Below are 20297 nucleotides of genomic sequence, written 5' to 3' on the forward strand. Positions count from 1 at the left end.
GTTGGTAACCTTCTCCTCCTGTTGTTCTGTTTAAACAGAGAGGTTCCACTGTTTCCTGGTCATTCTGGCAATGGACTTCTCCTTGGGGCTTTCTGCAGTCCAAACTCTATGATCATCATGAAAGAACGGGTGCAGTTAACCAGCGGATGGCAGACCCAAGAAAGGCATCTCTACCTCTTCAACGACACCCTCATTATTGCAAAATCAAAGTAAGAAACAACTTCAACAATATGGGTAACCCTTTATTATAGATAACAATGTAGGTAACCCTCAACAATATGGGTAAATGAGGTCTGGCATGTCTCATTCATTAAATACGCAAATTAATGTAGTCTTTGGCCCTATAATTGTAGAACCTCTTAAGAATTAAAATGTTTATATTTCTCATTGGGTTTCCTCATCCAGGTCTTCATCCGCCCTGAAGCTGAAGAAGCAAATCCGTTTGACTGACATGTGGACATCTTCTTCCCTCTGTGAAGTCTCTGAAAAAAAAATTAACTCTGACAACTCCTTTGTTATTGGGTGGCCCACAACAAACTACATTGTGACCTTCAGGTAACTGCATATCTTTGTGTGAGTGTAATGAACTTCTGCTGGGTAGGAGAAGATCGGTGTTCTAACCGGGCCTGAAGAAGTTTACAGAGAATGTAAGCCCCATCATTTCTCTCTTAGCGAGGAAGCTTCCAAACTCAGGAATACCCTTTTCCAGAGAATCCTACTCTTATGATTTGACCAATTTCCTTTTTCTCTCTAATAATAAAACAGATGCTGGTCCTAAAGTGATGTTATCACCCCCTTGATGATGCTGAAGTGTGAAGCAGAGCCAGTATGTAATATGGGTGGCATATAGGGCTTCCTCAGTACTGTAGGGACAGCAGTTTATACACATCAAATGCTTTATTACAGATTGTTACTGTGTGGCACAGGACTGCAACTATAAATTTCATTGTGCAGTATGGAACCTATTATCCAGAATAGGAATTATGGAATTATCCAGAATTTCTGGGACCTGGGGTTTTCCAGACAAGGTTTTTTTGCCCGTAATTCGGATCACCATACCTAAAGTCTACCAAAAACCATTTTAACGTTAAATCAACCCAACATTATTGTTTTATTTGGGGCTTTCAGGATAAGGGGTCTTACAATCACTATTCCAATATGGATTTATGCATCTTAGTTGCCATCAAGTACAAGGTACTGCTTTATTATTAGAGAGAAAAAGGAAATTGGTATTCCTGAGTTTAGGCGCTTCCTCACTAAGAGAACTTATTCCTGTACATGGAGAAACGATGGGGCGTATTTTCTCTGTAGACTTCTTCAGGCCATGTTTAGAACTTGACCAGGCTTCATTTTTGGATAAATGATTAGGCAACTATTGTATTTGGCCTAGTTGTTCACTATGTTAATCTTCTACAACAATCACATTGATTAACCTTGAAGGAAAAGCCGTGAGTGCTATACATGAGATGGATTTAGAGTTATGGTTATAAAACCATATATCTATTTTGCTTAAGGCTAGGAAAGCCCTACTTTAGCTTATGTTCTTATTTAGTTCAATAAAACAGCTCTTTCACCTTGGGTCTCGTAACACGATATCTAATAAATGGCGCAACTCAATGATGGCTATGGGAGCCAGAACCGTGCTTGCTGTTGCCTGATTCTCCCCCGTACATGCACCCACGGGATTCAATGAATAAAAACCTCATGTTCGGGTTAAAGAAGATAAAAACAAAAGGAAAACTTGGCTCGATGCAAGATCTTGACATCAGTAGCAGGAAATCCAGACTGGCTGCAACCTCGGCATTAAAATAGAATCAGGAAGGGCTGATTGCTTATGTTGAGGATGAGGGGAAGTATAATATGTGACTAGAAGTGTATTCATTAGCAGTGGGGCTCACTCTTCTCTGCTTTGTTTTTGTGCCATAGTTCCTCAGAGATCAAGGAGAAGTGGCTCTCAACACTGGGCTGGTAAGTGATTATTTCTACAGAGCATTAACCCTGTCATTTCCAGAAGGGGCTATTCATGCATTAAACAAAGCTGGGCACTAGAGATGTGTCCAGGTTGTCTTCCTTAATTTCGGCTTTGGAAATTTCACCACATGTATCCTGATATCCTCCAATGTAAATAACCCCCAGGCTCTACAAATCAAGGTGCACTTCAGATCCCTAGAGAAAAATAATTTTTCAATTTTTTTTAAATTTCTTATTGCCTTATGTTTGTATGTGTGTGTATATATATATATATATATATATATATATATATATATATATATATATATATATATATATATATATATATATATATATATATGTGTGTGTGTGTTTTTTATTTTCAGGCATATTAACGAAGCAAAGAAAGATGAGTACCCGACCAAAGTTCCCATCAGGGTGCTCTACCTGGATGTGGAGGAATTCAGCTCTGTAAGTACCACATACAGTTCTTATTAGTTCCCATTAGTCCCCCCCCTGTGCTCAGATTGTCAGTGTACATTCTCGTTTCTCCTCCTTAGACCCACGTTTATTTGCTTGTTTTGCTGATGCCTCCAGGCAGCAGACCCAAGTGCTTCCACAAAGGAGTCTGTAGGGTTCTTGACTGATGTCCACAGTAATCTGATTTACACACACACACACATAAATTTCATAAGATCTGAAGGAGGATTACCCTAAAAATATTTTGTAGTGAGGTCCAGTAACTTTTAAGCAGTCCTTTTTTTTTCCTATATAATAGCACGCAGATTTCCTAAAGGTCAAGTGCACAGCTTTGTAGTATCCTACCAATATAAACATTTCAGGAGCAAGTAAATGTAATAACCACTTGGCAACCCAGTCAAATTATTTCCTGTTGGCTTTGACTGTGCTGAATTTTCATTGTATCTTCCTCCTTTACATTCCTGCTATAAGTATATATTTATAATCTCTTCCTCTCCGTGAGATGAAGGTGCCCAGCTTTAATGACAACAAACATGCTTTGTTGCTGTTTGTTCCTTTGTTGAGGCTGAGCAAACTGCTGTCCCAGGATCAAATGAACCAACCTGTGCTCAGGGCTCACCAATGGACAGTAGTTGTGCCAGTACAAAGTTATATTGCCCAATATTGAGTGCTACTAGTATTTAATGAGGGCACTCTATTCAGCATGTGTGGCCCCTTCTCAAAGGACCATGACAACAGCTCATATCTGCATTGGAATTGTACATTCTAAATCACATATTTTCTTTATCATGCATGTATTATCCAGAATGTTGTGTAAATTACAATTAAGGATATTACCGGGTGCTGCCATACTGTATGCTGAATATTCCCTTAGGTATTTAAAAGAGTGGTAACTGAAAGTCATAAATTCCATATTTCTGCATTTCCAGATTTATGGGATTGCTAGAAAAATATATCTTTAGATGATCGTGTCACCTTCCCTTACAGTATGTACTAAAAAGGCAAGTTCAAGTAAACCATAAAACTAGGGGGCACGGAATAAATTTCCTTTATCAATTTTGACCATTTTAGTCAAATATATGGGGCGAAATTCGCAAATCGGCGAAAAATTCGCGAAACTCCTAGTCCATGTGTTGGGTGCTTCCTGTTTGCCTATTTGTCACATTGTCTGTTTATTTTAGAACTGCGTTGTTCATGTGTCCAATGTGGATACGGCAGATACAGTGATTAAAATGGCTTCTCAGCTACTTGGAATTCCGGTAAGTGTAAAGACAAAGGGAATATTTCTCTTATTGGACAACTAGAGATAAAATGCAACTTACTTTTATGAAATATGCTTACATGAAACGGCTGTTTGTCTCGTGTTTATAGCATTCTTTCCCCCATATGCAATAAAAAGCACAACGTTTGCTCAGGAGCAGTAACTCATAGCAACCAATAAGATGTTTGCTTTTAAACAGGAGACCAGTAAATGCAATCTGCTGATTCACTAATTTTATCATAGTTTGGGTGTCTCTCTGCACATTTCATTCATGACAATAGGATGCAATCCCTGGCAGGCATTGGACTTAGCTACAAATAGCAAATAAATAAAAAGAATAAGGTTGTTATAAGTCAACTTTTTAGTATGTTATATCCTATTCATAGCAACTTTTTTATAATTTTTTTATTTGCCTTTTTCTTCTGCTGCTTTTCAGCTTTTGAGCTGGGGTCACTGACCCTAGCAGCCAAAAAAATATTGCTATGTGAGGCTAAAGTTCTATTCTTTTCACTTTTTATCATTTATACATTTTGCATTATACATTTATACATTTTGCATTCTGTTTAGCCACTCTCCTAGTCATCTTTAAGTCTTTTATTCATGATATTGCCTAGTTGCTACCCAGATAGCTTCTGAAATTTAAAAAGAAAAAAAATAGAAAGACCTATTGCAAACATCACTAGCTACATTAGTTTAAAGGTGAACCAAACCTTTATGGGACATGTTATGTTCCTCACAGGCTTGGGCGAATTTGAACCGTTTAGTTTTTACCAAATATTCGCCGCTGGTGGAAAAGTCGCCAACACCCAATGTGAGGTTCTCCAGTGGGACTCAAGAACCAAAATTTTGACGAGCGGGGCATTTTTTTTTTTTATGCGCGATGCCATACAAGTCTATGGGCGTCATTTCTGCGACGAAACAAGGCGAAAAAATTCACCCATCCCTACTCTTCAGCTTGGGAATTCTTGCTGTGTTGCATTTTGTGCATAAACCTTTTAAATTGACATAAATAAGAAAGGGAAGGCTCTCCAGAGCATTGTACATTTGGCTGATGTTTTGGTGCAAAAGGCTATAGAGACCACATACACATTAAAGTGTCCGAGTTCCACATGTTCCATGCTGGGTAGCATTGGATTCCATGTGGAGTGAATTACAGTGGGCAGGGCTACTTTGATGTTTTTAAAATCTGTCAGATATCTGGAATTTGAACCTCAAAATCTTCTGATTTTACTGATATTCCTGATGGGTTCAGATTTAATTATTTCAGGCCATATTGTTGGAGAGAGCCTTGTTACCAAGACCTGCAATAAGAAACATTGGCTCAGCCTAAGCTTTATTTATTTTATTTTATGCCCGTTCATGCCTGTTACAGCAGGTGGGTAAAGACCAACTACACACAACTGTTTTCTCAGTGAAGAGTCTCTGCGGCACCATGATTGAAATCTATTCCGTTGTGCAATGTTCCTTTCTAGTTGGTTGTTATTGCATCACTATGAGTGTGTTTTGCTTTATTCTTATAGTATTCCATTCATTTTCTTTTGTTTCCTCTCCTTGTGTGTTTTGGCTTTAGGGCAGACCTGGTGACTACCATATGTGGGTAATGTCAGGAAAAGAAGATCCTCCTTACCCTCTGATTGGTGAGTATCTATAGGATGGTTGCAAAGCCTAGACTCCAGATGTATAAGAGATATTGTTTTTTAACAACCTTTGAGTATACATTTTTTTATGAGCCAAGTCAGGAACTGTCTCATACCTTTAAGCAGTGTCAGGCTGGGGTTCTTGAGTCCCACTGGAGAACCTCACATTAAGGGCCACCCTCATTGCCACACACTGCAGCCAACAACTCTCTCAACATGCAGCAGCATGGGGTTGATAGTAGGAATGCACCGAATCCAGGATTCGGTTCAGGATTCGGCCAGGATTTGGGCTTCTCCAGCAGGATTCGGGCCGGCCGAAGCGAGTCGTAATTTGCACCTGCAAATTAGGGGCAGGGAGGGGAATCGCGTGACTTTTTGTCACAAAACAAGGAAGTAACATTTTTTTCCTTCCCACCCCTAATTTGCATATGCAAATTAGGATTCGGTTCAGTATTCGGCCGAATCTTTCGCAAAGGATTAGCGGGTTCGGTCGAATCCAGAATAGTGGATTCGGTGCATCCCTAGTTGACAGGACAGGTAGAAGGCCAGCAGTTGGGCATGTGAGGGCCATAGACCTAGCAGGAATGATATACAGAGTTTTCCTGCTACCCCAGTGGGCAAGTCCAACCCTGTCTCTAAACCAGGAAGCTCCACTGCCAATCCTTCCCATCATAAGGGACCCCTTACCTTTTCCTGAAAGGCAAAGTTGCACAGCTGGGCTGGCAACACCTTATCTGCCCGTTTCACTTCCACTAATGCGATCACTATCTAGGAGCCTGTACAGCGAAAGCCAGGATCAGATCCTCCTTCAGTGTGCATGCTCCACCTATTAAACCAGAATATTGGATCTCTAAACAGTTGTGAAGTATCCAGACATGAAGGTCGGCAACCCGCACCGTTTAACTGTATTTGGACCTAGATACAGTGGAGCAGAATATTTTATTTGGAGTCAAGGCAGCAGTTATGGAGGGCAGGGGTCTTCTTTTGGGAAAAAAAATTGTTTAATTCTCTTTTACATGGTCTTATTGATTGCTATTGAGTTTTGCGTTGGAGCCAAATTATAGTCTAAAATGTGTTTTTATGAAAAAGATCTGTGAGCGGTGTTTTATATAATGATATTAGTTCTTAAGCTTCTCGTACCCTGCTGTATGGTGATTATTCTAAATCTGGTAACCTGTTCTTTTGCCCCACTAGGCCACGAGTATCCATACAGTATCACAATGAGCAGTCTGCGAGACTCCCTGCAGCAGTCTAGAGGAAGCAACAATAACATTTTCTTAGACTTGGGCTCTGATTCTGTCATCATGGACCATCTCCCCAAAGAGAGACAGTGCCAGTTCATTTTAAAACTGCAAACCCAAGTTCCCATGCACCTGACGAGAGGTACTACATATTACATACAGAGACACACTGGTAGACAAATTCAACGGGATAAAGTAACTGCTAATTATGAATTAGTTTCCAGCTCAATTGAACAGATGCAATGAAGTGTGCCGTCTTACCAGTAATGTGCAGCTGAGAGTATGTTTTTAATAGATTATTGTGACAGACAACAAGATTAAATATAATTGCTGTGTTCATTTACAGATCCTGTCCAAAAACACTCCAGGAGAAAGAAATCCCTTATCGACTGGGCTCTGCGACGCAGCGGCAGTACCCCTTTAAGTAGCCCTTCATCCCAGTCACCCTCCACGCCCCGAAAACTCTTTGGATTGTCCCTGTCTTCTGTCTGTCACAATGGCAACCTGCCCAAACCAATTATGGTAAGACATGTAGATCTGTTTTACTTAACAGTGCCAGCATAAGATGCCAGTAAAGTTTTTATCACAATGCACATATATGGCGATATATAGCTTATAAATATAAGAAAGTACACCCAAGGCAACAAGGCACCCAAAGATGATGTCCAAACTAACCCTCGTGTAAAGTATATTAGACATTCAGCGGCATAGGCTCTGGCGTCATACTTTGACCCTGGATGCTAGATCATTCTTGGGCGATAGAGCAGGCAGTGAATATAATGCTTCAGTGGAGCTAGTGCTCCCAAATATGAGCATCTGAATGGCACACAAGTTATGGGACAGGTATGGAGCATGCCCACGTGCATTACACCAACCACCCTCAAAAATACAGCTCTGTATTCATAGGGGAAGCAGAGATCTCTGCATTCTGTTTTGGAATGTAGATACTCAATGCAACTCCAAATGGCACCTGAGATCCCAAGCTTCAGCTTGCAACAGTCCTCTTAGTTATATACATAAAATATTAATGATTTGTATTGTCAATCTTCACAGGACATGCTCCTCTTGCTGTATGAGGATGGTCCAAATACCAAGGGAATCTTCAGGCGCTCCGCCAATGCCAAGACTTGTAAGGAGCTAAAGGAAAAGTTAATCTCTGGGGACGTGGTGCAGATAGATGGAGAATCTGTGTTTGTGGCAGCTGCTGTAATCACGGTATGTACATCAGAAATAGACCTACTGTATACACACACTTTTTTGAGTTTTATTTTATAGGACTTTTGGGATCCTAAATACTTATCAGTGTTGCGTAATGATGATTTCAACGGACAAACTTGAAAACAGCCATGTCTTTATTTTTTATCATGATCGTAATGAATGCTGTATATATGAATATTTTTCTTGGCCTGAACAAAATAAAACGAGCATTCACATGGGTTTCCTGTAACTGTATAGTTTTTCAGGATATATGAAAAAAAATTGTAATCTATAGCCGCCTCGTGCCGGTGGAACAAAAACAAACCCCCCGCACTGGCCTCTACGAATGTCACCAGGAATTTCATGGACTCGGCCTGAGGGTGCATAGGGTAGATTTTTCTCAACGCTTTTTAAAACAGCTGCCAAACTGTACCCTCCCGAAAACATGCACTGTTTATTATATGTTTATGTGCCAAGGCACAGCTATCAAATTCTAGCTGAGTGCTGCCAGGTACATTTTGCAACATTGCCAACTGCTGCTTTCTCCATTGTGCTTGTGAAATCTCACACGTACTGTGCCTGATTGGATACGCTGTCAAATACCTACATATATTTCCTAGTGCTGAAAATTCAGAGGGCTGGTTGAGTGAAGTCCTAGATGTACTCAGCCATATACTGACAGACTGCATTGAGAAATAAATGCTATGAGCTTGTAGAACTGCAGCTGTTTCTTCGTTCCTTTACTGAAATTCCAAGCACAGATGTGCATATATATATATATATATATATATATATATATATATATATATATATATATATATATATATATATATATATATAATGTGTGTGTCTATATCAAATATTTTAACAGTTGTTATATGAATGTAAAATAAATGAATACAATAGGATACATGTTTGTACGATATTTGCATTTCCGTGGTTCTTGACCATTGTACTATACATGTATATTTGATTCAGGATTTTCTGCGCAATATACCTGACAGTATTCTATCTTCAGACATGTACGGGCTGTGGATGGAGGCTACGGATATTGAACAGCACAAATCTAAGATTGACACAATAAAAAGGTCAGTACAGCTTTAAGAAACTAAATGAACTTCAACTTTGTATAGTCACAGAACAACCGGGGGACTGTTAATTTTAATGATTTAATTGCCTACACATTATCCAAAAAAACCTTAATAACCTTTAAAATATATCTTTATCAATTGTGATCAGCCTAAAGAGAAATAATTGTCACTAGTTCTCAAGATATTAGCAGTTTTTCACTGCTAATATATTGAATTTGAAATAACAGCACCGCTTTGCTGTTTCTCTAATGTGGCTGAAAATTAAGGTAGAGAGAAGCCTTGTGATGTTGTTGTGCTTAGAACTGAAGATGACTCTTCTCTGTTCACTAACTTCATTGTCTATGCAGAGCAACATCACAAGTTTTTCCTTTTTCAACTGCCGACTGTAGCTGAAATGGTGGTGCTGTAGTTTCAAATTTACTATATCACCAGTGCAAAAACTGCTAGTATATTGAATACTAGGAAACATTATTAAATTATTATTATTAAAATTGCTCAGAAGGCAGTTTTACATTAATTTGTTTTGTTTGCCTGCCTTTAGAATGTAAGATCTGTTTCTTTGAAATTAATGTAAAGCACAGAGTAAGTATTAAATGATGGTGATAATGTTGGCCTAGGAGCCTTATACCTTAAACAATATCCTTATCATTTACAATAGGGGTTACATTATTCCCTAAACTAGTAAATTAAAACTGTTCTGCCAGGTGAGGTTCCATTAGCATTCTCTTTACTGAAGGATTTTTCATCGCGGAAAGCATGACTGATGCAACCTATTTTTATGCAGGTTATTGGAGCAGCTGCCCAAAGCCAATTTTATTCTGCTGCAGCATTTGTTTGCTGTTCTGCATCACATTGAGAAGAACTCTGAAGAAAATCAAATGACCGCTTTTAATCTTGCTCTTTGCATTGCGCCCAACATGTTGTGGCTCCCCATAGCCAATGACCCTGAGGAAGAGAGCAGGTCAGCCAAAAAGGTAACGTAAGCAAGCCAACCAACCAATAGAGTGGCATTGAAGGTATACAAGCTAGCATTTAGACAGCTGTACCATCCTATAAAGAGCTGTCTCTCACTGAAGACACAGAAAGCTCTCTTTAGTTTGTGGGCTGTGGTTCACCAAGAAATGGTATTGTGTTTATCTGCTGGTATAGTCTCTGACTTCCTTGGGCAACACTTGCTAATGCTGCTCCCTCTGAGACTATATCCTACTGGGCTTCTAATGTCAACTACTGTGACATTAACTTATTCCATGAGCCTATCCCTGTTAACATCGAACTTAATTATTCTGCATGTTTGCTGGATGTGCTAACATTCCAGACATTCACATTTTCAGAAGCCGTTACTTAAATTTTGGAAACAATGAAATTACCAGGGAATTATCATCTGGTCATCATTTTTGGCTGGTGTCCACCTAAATTAGACTTTTATTTTTAGCATGTCTGTACACATTGTTCCCTTTTTAAGGATTTCCTTCATTTCTAGACACAAGTTTATAAAACTGATGCCGATATCTAAAAATAGGCAAAGGAACGAAAGGGGCCCTATCAAGTATCAAACCAACAAGATGTATCTGTTTTACAATAGAAATCCTCCAGGTATCAATTTTGTTTTTTGATCATTTTAGGTGGCTATACTGGTTCAGTTCCTGATTGAAAATTATGAAGTTATCTTTGGACATGATGCAGCCTCTTTGTTTAGAAAACCTGATGAGGAGCAGACAGCAAGCACTGAGGATTTGACTGGTATGTTGTTTCTGGAAAATCAAATTGCATTGGCAAAGTTCACTTCAAATTTATATATTTAGTATATAGTATATACAGTCATGTGACAAAGTTTGGGAACCCCTCTCAGCCTGCATAATAATTTACTCCACTTTAAACAAAAAAGATAAGTGGTATGTCCGTCATTTCCCAGGAGTACTGGTGTGTTTTCTGAACAGATTTTTAGAGAAGCAGTATTCAGTTGTATGAAATTAAATCAAAAGTGAGAAACTGGCTATGCAAAAATTTGGGTAACCTTGTAATTTTGCTAATTTGAATGCATGTAACTGCTCAATACTGATTACTGGCAACACCAATTTGGTTGGATTAGCTCATTAAAGGGGTTGTTCACCTTTGCAATCATTTTAGGTATGATGTAGAGAGTGATATTCTGAGACAATTTGCAATTGTTTTTCATGTTTTATTATTTAAGGTTTTTGAGTTATTTTGCTTTTTATTCAACAGCTCTCTAGTTTACAATTTCAGCCATCTGATCCATGCACTGATTTGAATCAGAGAATGGAATATAGGAGAGGCCTGAATAGAAAGATGAGTAATAAAAAGTAGCAATAACAATACATCTGTAGCCTTACAGAGCGTTTGTTTTTTAGAAGGGGTCAGCTATGCACATTTAAAAGCTGCAAAGAGTCAGAAGAAAAAGGCAAATAACTATAAAACATAAATAATGAAACCCACTTGAAAAGTTGCTTATAATTGGCCATTTTATGACCTGCTAAAAGTTACTTTAAAGGTGAACCACCCCTTTAAGCCTTGAACTTTATAGGCAGGTGTGTCCAATCATGAGAAAAAGTATTTAAGGTGGCCAATTGCAAGTTGTGCTTCTGTTTGACTCTCCACTGAAAAATTACAGCATGGGATCCTCAAAGCAACTCTCAAAAGATCTGAAAACAAAGATTGTTCAGTATCATGGTTTAGGGGAAGGCTACAAAAAGCTATCTCAGAAGTTTAAACTGTCAGTTTCAACTGTAAGGAATGTAATCAGGAAATGGAAGGCCACAGGCACAGTTGCTGTAAAACCTAGGTCTGGCAGGCCAAGAAAAATACAGGAGCAGCATATGCAGAGGATTGTGAGAATGATTACAGACAACCCAAAGATCACCTTCAAAGACCTGCAAGAACATCTTGCTGCAGATGGTGTATCTGTACATCGTTCTACAATTCAGCGCAATTTGTACAAAGAACATCTGTATGGCAGGGTGATGAGAAAGAAGCCCTTTATGCACTCACGCCACAAACAGAGTCGCTTGTTGTATGCAAAAGCTCATTTAGACAAGCCACAGTCATTTTGGAACAAAGTGCTTTGGACTGATGAGTCAAAAATTTAGTTATTTGGTCATAACAAAAAGCTCTTTGCATGGCGGAAGAAGAACACTGCATTCCAAGAAAAACACCTGCTACCAAATTTGGTGGAGGTTCCATCATGCTGTGCGGCTGTGTGGCTAATTCAGGGACTGGGGCCCTAGTTAAAGTCGAGGGTCGGATAAATTCAACCTAGTATCAACAAATTCTTCAGGATAATGTTCAAGCATCAGTCACAAAGTTGAAGTTACACAGGGGTTGGATATTCCAACAAGACAATGACCCTAAACACACTTCGAAATCTAATAAGGCATTTATGCAGAGGGAGAAGTAAAATATTCTGGAATGGCCATCTCAGTCCCCCGATTTAATTATCACTGAAAATCTGTGGGATGATTTGAAGCAGGCTGTCCATGCTCAGCAGCCATCAAATTTAACTGAACTGGAGAGATTTTGTATGAACTAATGGTCAAAAATACCACCATCCAGAATCCAGACACTCAACAAAGGCTATAGGATGCATCTAGAGGCTGTTACATTTGCAAAAGGAGGCTCAACTAAGTATTGATGTAATATCTCTGTTGGGGTACCCAAATTTATGCATCTGTCTAATTTTGTTATGATGCATATTGCATATTTTCTGTTAATCCAATGAACTTCATGTCACTGCTTAAATACCATAAGGCATGTTCTATATTTAAGGAAGTTGCTACTTTGAAAGCTCAGCCAATGATAAACAAAACAAAAGAATTAAGAGCAGCCCCCAAACTTTTTCATATGACTGTATATAATAATTTTATATACAGACCCCTGTTCCATATAGTATAGCTGACGCAGGAATTGAACTCCGTGCTCCCTGACTTTTTAACTGAGCCAGCCTTTACACATGAAGCATTATTTCCCAACTGTGAAATTATTTAAATATTTTTACAAGCTTACAAGTTTGAAAGACATTGGTAGATGAGATATATAATAAATGGTCTTTCTTTTTTTTGTTAGGTATAACCCTGATGCATGGGCAGGATTCATCTGATGAACTTGAGTTTGCTTCATCTGACCTGGACAAGTCCAACTTGAACTTGCTTAAAAATGTTGATGGGATATTTGATGAATCATTGCTGTTAGAGGAGAAGGAAGACTGGGACCTGTTCAGTGAAATAACTGCCTGTTACCAAAGCAAAGCCCAGATGAACAATTTGGAATGTTATAGCAAGGGCCCATTTGGGTGCCTAGATTCTGCCTGCCGCCTCAGTCCTGCTCGAGACAGGTGTTCCTCTGAACCGAGCGTTTGTCTGAGTTCCAGGATTTCTGTCCAAGAACATGAGGCGGTTGCCCGACAGTCAAGCTGTGATGCCACAATTATGCACAATCACATTGACTATATTAATCAGCTAAAGCAACTGCATTTGGAGAACCAGAAGTTTAAAGGTAAAGAACTAAGTACCAATATGAACAAATCCTCACACCCCTACTGGAGATCTCCACAAGCCAACAAAAGAACAGAGAAAAAAAGTCCACAAAAGTCAGACCCTTCCAGCAGGTCAAGCTTTTCAAGTCTTTCTTCTACCACCACTTCTCCATCAGCCACCTCACTGAGTTCTCTCGACAGTGCTTTCTCCTACTGCTCAGAGTCTTCTGTCTTCAGCCCCAGTGAGGCCTCCTCACTACCATTCATGTTTGGGACATCAGCCAGGCTACTCACCCTTTCTCCAGAAATTTCAACTAAGAAGCTGAAGGAATGGCATTTGCCTCTATCCACACTACTGGGAGGAGACTCCTTTGAACTAGAATCAAATGATGAACAGGCGGTGCCTACAATGAAATACAGTGCACAAAATCAGGGGGCAGAAACTAAAGTTACAATTCAGAAACCGAAAGAGAACATTTGGGATAGTATTTGTGAGAACAAGGAAGTTGATGCCCTGCAGTGTCCTAGACAAGCCAAGAGTAGTTGCACTATATTGCCTGATTCCAGTTGTGAACCTAGGTCTACAGAAACTAGTCTGGAGAATGGTCACTGTGTGCGCAGAGAAACATCTATAAAACACATTGAGATCAAGAGGTCAGAGACTTCTTCTGATGAAAACATAAAGCGCACAAAAATTACTTTATTCATGTCTCAGAATGTAAATCAAGTGGAAAATGTGGCTGAGCAACATTCAGATACAGAATCTGAGGGCACTTTTTCCCAAACCACGAAGGTCCACATACCCCAGACAGTATTTTATGGTCAGAACACCCCACTGGTTCTCCATTCGGTTTCTAGAAGGCAACATTCTGGAGTGCAAAAACCTCACTGGCAAACCCAGCTTAAACATGTACTGAGGCGGTCTCCCACAAAGGACATGCAAACTGAAAATCCAGTTGAAAACGGGACCAGTCCTACAGATAATCAGGACAAAGAAAGAGAAAGCACAGAGGAGAATAAAACAGAAGAGACTGTTAAAGATGCAGCACTTAATAAGAGCCACAAGGCCATAGCTTCTTTCAGCCATAGCATACGCATTATACTGCCTTCTTCTGTAAGGAACACTGTAAAAGAGTACTTCAGACACAGCGAGTCTAGATCTTCCAGCACTTCTCAAGCAGAAGTCAGGGAGGATGAACTCACCGGGAACACAATGGAGAGAAAGAACCTGCAGGGGCCAGACAATGACAATGTAGCCAAGGGCCACAGCTGTGTTGCTGGAGAAACCTTTGTGTAAAGCAGGTTGTGGACATGTTCCCAGAGAAAGTCGTGTAAAAAGTCTGAGATATGAAGAATTAGATGTAAAGAAATTGCAGGAAATATGTGCAACAAGGGATATATTTTTTAAATATTTTCTTTGGAAAATTGAATGTTCATTTTTATTATGCTTTGCTTTTCCTGAAAGCTCCTATTTATGTTTCGCACACTCCCAAAAAAAAACCAAGCTCCACGCTGACAGAAGCCTCCATATGTTTGATGTTCCTCAGGTTTATATACAACTACATTCTGCTAATTATTCACCCCAGCCAATTCATCTGCCTAATGTACAAATGCTGCATAATCAAATCCGAAATTCCTGAAAATCGTAGCCCCTTTTCCAAAAACTCAAAATGAAATTATGCAAAATACCATTTTTAGAAATGTCAAAATCAAATGTTTTAAATTTTGCTCAGACTTACCACAGCATTCCTTTCAATGAAAAGATACTAAAAATGGAGTTTGTAGTTTGCTTGGGATTATATTGCCAATCTAGAAATTTTCCTAGACCAAAACCAGGACAAGCAGCCATGTCTCTAAGGGCAAAGCTACTCTATTTGTCTGATGGACTGAAGCAGATTTGCACCTTACGTGTGATGCCAAGGAAAGTGAATGTATTGTTGGCGTGTATTGGGATAAAAGTGGATGAGGGTGTGTGTATGTGTTTAAATGGGAAAGAGAGAGCAGTGAAGATGTTTATAAAAGGTTTTGGAGTGAGAGTTATTATTTTACACCAGGGCAAAGTAAGTGGATGTTGCAATTTTCTAGTAGGTGCCCCTGGCAGTGGGTCCACAACAGTGAAAATGCATCTTTTAGCCTCCATACATGATAACAGAGGCATGCTTGGAGTGCCATTTCCCAGTAGAATAAGTATTCCTGCAAAAGTTTGAGCACTGGTGGCTGCAGGGCTGGTTTTAAAGTTGGGCAGAGGAGACAGAGCTCTGGGTGCTTTTGCTAAACTGTAACTTCCATCAACAGCCACATGGATGGCTGCGTGCTCTAATGGCTGTAGGTGGACCACAACTTCCACAATCCTCAGGCATTGAGAGGTTGAGTGAGAATAATGGAAGCAGTAGCCGGGGCAGCTGAAAGCTGCACACCCACATATTCTAGCCTGTTGAAGCAATGTGCTAAGCAAGTGCCGTGAAAGGCGGGGAACATGCTATTTATGGGAATTGTCTTTTCTTTTGGGCTTTCAGCGCCGAGCCTGCTAAACGTATTATTTGCATTCCTGTAGCTTTAAGTTATTTTATCAATAAACCCTTATACCGTGCTCTGCACATGTTACACGTTTTATGTTCTTAATCGCCAAGAACGGCAGGCATTTTTAGCAAAGGTCTTTAGCAAAATGTACCTTTCTTAAGTTATTTGTGTAAAAGAGTCCAATCTCAGCGTCAGACTTTTAAGCATTTTGGCTGGTTTTATCAAATCTTGTGTTATGAGTGTCTTTGTCTTACAGGGAAGGAATGAGCAAATAATGAGAATAATAACACTTGGGATGTATGAGATTTGTATCTTGCCCAGTTTCTCCCATTGTTAATCACGTGGAGATGCTGCATATGCAGGCTGAATAAGGGTGCAAGTTTGAGCTACACTGGGTGCTGTGCTTTTCTGGAAGTGATACAGACATCTGCTGCACGAGCTGTAAGGATTATTGATCCCTTTGGGCCCATGCAAACACACAACCTGTCTGCGCTGTATGGGACACAGGGAACGAATAATATTGAGTTCTGGAATACAGCCCAGAAAGCCCAGCCCAAGCTGCACGTGAATAGTGACCTATAAAGTGAGCTCACCCTGTGTCTGACCAGCAGCAAATGCAGACTCCTTTTTGTCTCCCTAATAATAAATAGAGAGAACTGGTGTGAAAACTGACAGGTCTGCTTTTCTTTTCATGTTCTTCACTGTCGTTTCCACTAACCCCCAGGGGTGGATAATAAACACAACAGAATACAGGCTTCTCTAGCAATGAAGGATTTAGGAGCCCAGCTATTCCCTAAAATAACCCTGTCCAATCTGTTTGCTATAGGTCCTGATACTATTATGAACAGCAAATTAAGAGCAGGAGGCCGATGTTAAACATTACAGTAATTTGGGTTTATTTGTAACCCTATATCCTGTTTTTCAATGGAGAACCTAATAAGAAACATATATATGTGAGATAAGTGATATATTGAGCCTATGAAGAGCTACAGCTTTTTGATATACTTTTCCCTGAGCCCTTCTGACTTCCTATCCCCTTGGGGGCCATAGAACTAGCTTTATTTATGCTTCTAATACCCAAGAAAATTATTTTGAGACTGTTTGAAACTGCTTTGTTCTGCTCATGAGGCTTTAAAAACCTGACACTGGCAGTTCTCTCTGAATTACCTTTCCAGTTGTTCGATGTAGGTAATGGCACTTGGCCAGATTTACAATGTTAATTAATTAGGCTTAAGGTAATAATCAGATGATTTCTCAGAAGTCAATAGGGCCAAAAGTGAAAGTGGCCACTGACATTAAAGATTTTTTGGACAATTTTCATGCGATTCGACAATCCTGTCAAATTATCGTAAGGTTAGTGGAAACTGAGCAATCGTGTATTTAATGATTTTTGGTCAGAAAATCGATTGATCAGGTTAGAAAATTTTCATTATTAACACTGAAATGTATCCATTGTCCAATTATTTGCAGGGCCAAGCAGGCAGATACCCACAGTTTCCTAGCCTCAAATAGATGATATATCTGGAAATGTTGTTGATGGACAAATTGTGCATTTAACCGATTGTTTAAGGTCTTACGATAACTAAAATATCTTTTAAAAATCTTAACATTTATGTCCACCTTATGAGCAATGTCATGCCCAGATTCTCTATTGTGTATAACCGATTTCCCAGTGGTGTTAAATGCAAAATCAACCTCCCTCCTGCATCAATAGATGGGAATGAAATAAATATAAGGTGATGCCCTGTAATCGTTTAATTCTGGTTGGGATCATCAATACTGCGATGCTATGGAAGGCTTCTTTCATGAAACACATAGGACTTTGTTTTGTTTCACACAATTCAAAAGTTTGTTGTTTTTTTTCACAGACCAAGGTGTAATTTGCCTTTAAAAATGTGGGACACGTGCTGTCCCCATCTTCTGTCTCACCATTTGGTTGTAATTATTCCAATAAAGCCAAGATGAATTGAGAAAGTCAGTGTGTCTGTTGTTCTTCTGGGCTGCTGTTCTGCTGTCCATATCAGAAAAATGGTGGGTGAGATGCACGTACCCTTAGATCTGTGGCGGAGATTCAGCCCCTAGTAAGTTAAGTAAGGACTGGGTTTTATGTAGTGTAAGCCCAGGAACCCCCAGGTCAGTAAAAGTAAAGTCCTAGTGACTCTTGTGAGCTCTCTGTTTCTTGACCTTGGGTACCCAGATGTTGCTGGACTCGTGTTCTTTATCTTAAGAGTTTAAAGAAAATGTAAACTCTTGTAAGCACTTTAGCAATTTGCATACATTTTTTTTCTAGATACAGGTAAAAGTAGGATTTAAGCTGTTGATATAATAAAAGTGAAACCGTCTGTCAGTAGAATATTTCAGAAGAAGAAAGTCTTCTGATGTTGCTCTGCTTAGAAAGGAGCACAGAGTAGTCATCTGCCAATTATGGTAAGTATAATATTAGCACTTTTAGAGTGTAGACATGCTGTACTTAAGTCAGGCTCTAATTTTGCCTTGTTTCCTCTGCCAGCTATTGTTCCACGTATGAGCATTAGTGACTCCATCACTGACAATCCAAAATGAAAATAACAAGAAGCTATTTACAGGCTGCACTACTTTCAATGGACCTGGCAGGTGACAGGGAACATGCGATAAACCTGGAGGAAAGGAGGTTCCATCATCAGCGTAGGACCAGCTTCTTTAACGAAAGGCCAGTAATGATATGAGAGAGGTGATAATGAATGATAATTCAAGTATAAAAGGAAATGTTTGGCATGATGAACCAAAACAGATACACAGATATTGATCCAGGATGATATAAGGGTGCCCTTTTGGGTCATGTAGTTCTTAAATTTATTTGTTAATGATAAAAGTGTTTCTGTGGATGCTAACATGGTTGGGTTCCCCTATTATTGTATTTATATTAATGTGAAGAGTTGCAAGTCCCAGCAACTACATACCCATTAATATTTCATTTTGAAGAAAGGCAGAACTTGGGTTAGGGAGAAGAGACACATGCCTATGGGGGTACTAAGCGTGTACCTCTTCAGTCTGTCTACCTTGACCCTGTGTGAGTTACTGGTGGCATTTTTGATCACAGACTCCCCCCTGACAGCAGGTGATGGATGTGGAGCAATGCATGGAGGTGGTGGGGTGATATTGGCTTACCTTGAGTGTCCTACCGGCTATTGGAACTACACAAAAATGTAACGGTTCAAAAACCGCAAAATAAATGAAGGACCATTGCCGATTCAAGGAGATATGTTTAGCAGTTTAAGTAAAGGAGGAATTGTATCTGGATCCAATGAAACGGCATAATATTCTTACAATTTTCCTGTATATTGTACTGGTTTGAAATAGTTTCCTTAGAAAATATGAATGCGCACACGCACCCATAATAGGGTCCAAGTTCTAGGTATTTACGCAGAATAAGAGCTTGGCATCTCTCTATGTGCAGGACATGTTTATACAAAAGAGCCACTTCCAAATAGTTGCCATTTCTTATCCTTCTCATGACGCAATGGTTCTGGAATGGGGCCAAGCCGGACTGTGTTTGGGATCTCTTTCTCTGTTACATTATGGACAGGGTGTGAGACTGGGGGTTGTATGTGCAATTTTTGGAGAGCGAGAGCATATAGGACATTCCATCCAGCCCAGGAGAAGTGGCTCATGTTTGCTTTGTGATATCCACATCACAGACACCTCTCCTGCCTCCGACACCTGATGAAAGGCAGCTTGGATTAGAAACCCAGAGCTTTAGTTCAATATTGCAGCACAAGTGTAGTACCAGGGCCCCTGCTAGTAAATACCATTTGTAGAAAGTGTTTGCTCCCTGGTCTGTCTTCTAGTTAATACAAATTCCTATCAGCTCTGATGTTAGGACTAGAAACAGACCATGTTTTTGGAAATAGATTGCTATGGTCTGGGCGCAACTTTAGGGATCTGAACCAATGGTATCTCACCAAATAGGGTGAGATAATGCTTATATGCCCCGGTAGGAAGCAATCGAACGAGAACTGGAGGTGAACCCATATTTGCTCTCTTACATATTCTTTGAACTATGACTGATATATGAATTGATACCAATATCAATTATAGGGGGCCCTGAACAATGCTGGATCTCTAAGGGAGGCTTTTACCCAAAGAAAGGTCAACAGCCTCCAAGAATTTACTGTATGAGCCATTTATACATAGTGATTATACCCCCCCAGCAATTCCCCAGTGTAAACAGCTAAACATGGCCTATATTAAATCATATTATATTGTACTATTTTTACATAAAATGAATTGCACACAATCTGTCTATTTATTAGCAGCTCTTCCTAACCTTTATCAACTTCAAGTTCCTAAGATATAACCTTAAGCTGTCCATATTTGAGCAGTATTAAAATGCCCATTCTGCCCCATCAGAGCAAGTTGCCTGTTCATCTGCTTATGTCCTTGACAGATATTTGA

General features: G+C 39.6%; 1 protein-coding gene across 1 annotated transcript in view; it reads left to right on the forward strand.

Moving 5' to 3' along the window:
• The window catches only part of LOC108704537 (rho GTPase-activating protein 20), a 53239-nt gene extending 35402 nt beyond the window's left edge, over positions 1–17837 (forward strand). Inside the window, exons 3-15 of the mRNA XM_018241116.2 lie at positions 39–209; positions 406–555; positions 1927–1968; positions 2337–2421; positions 3612–3689; positions 5262–5328; positions 6523–6711; positions 6916–7091; positions 7623–7784; positions 8745–8854; positions 9642–9831; positions 10480–10597; positions 12935–17837. Of these exons, the coding sequence (XP_018096605.1) occupies positions 39–209; positions 406–555; positions 1927–1968; positions 2337–2421; positions 3612–3689; positions 5262–5328; positions 6523–6711; positions 6916–7091; positions 7623–7784; positions 8745–8854; positions 9642–9831; positions 10480–10597; positions 12935–14640 (3244 nt within the window). The 3' untranslated portion in view covers positions 14641–17837. The remainder of the gene's footprint in view (positions 1–38; positions 210–405; positions 556–1926; positions 1969–2336; positions 2422–3611; positions 3690–5261; positions 5329–6522; positions 6712–6915; positions 7092–7622; positions 7785–8744; positions 8855–9641; positions 9832–10479; positions 10598–12934) is intronic.
• Positions 17838–20297: the final 2460 nt, after the last annotated feature.

The sequence above is a fragment of the Xenopus laevis genome, chromosome 8L (assembly GCF_017654675.1).
Source record: "Xenopus laevis strain J_2021 chromosome 8L, Xenopus_laevis_v10.1, whole genome shotgun sequence".
Taxonomy (NCBI): Eukaryota; Metazoa; Chordata; class Amphibia; order Anura; family Pipidae; genus Xenopus; species Xenopus laevis.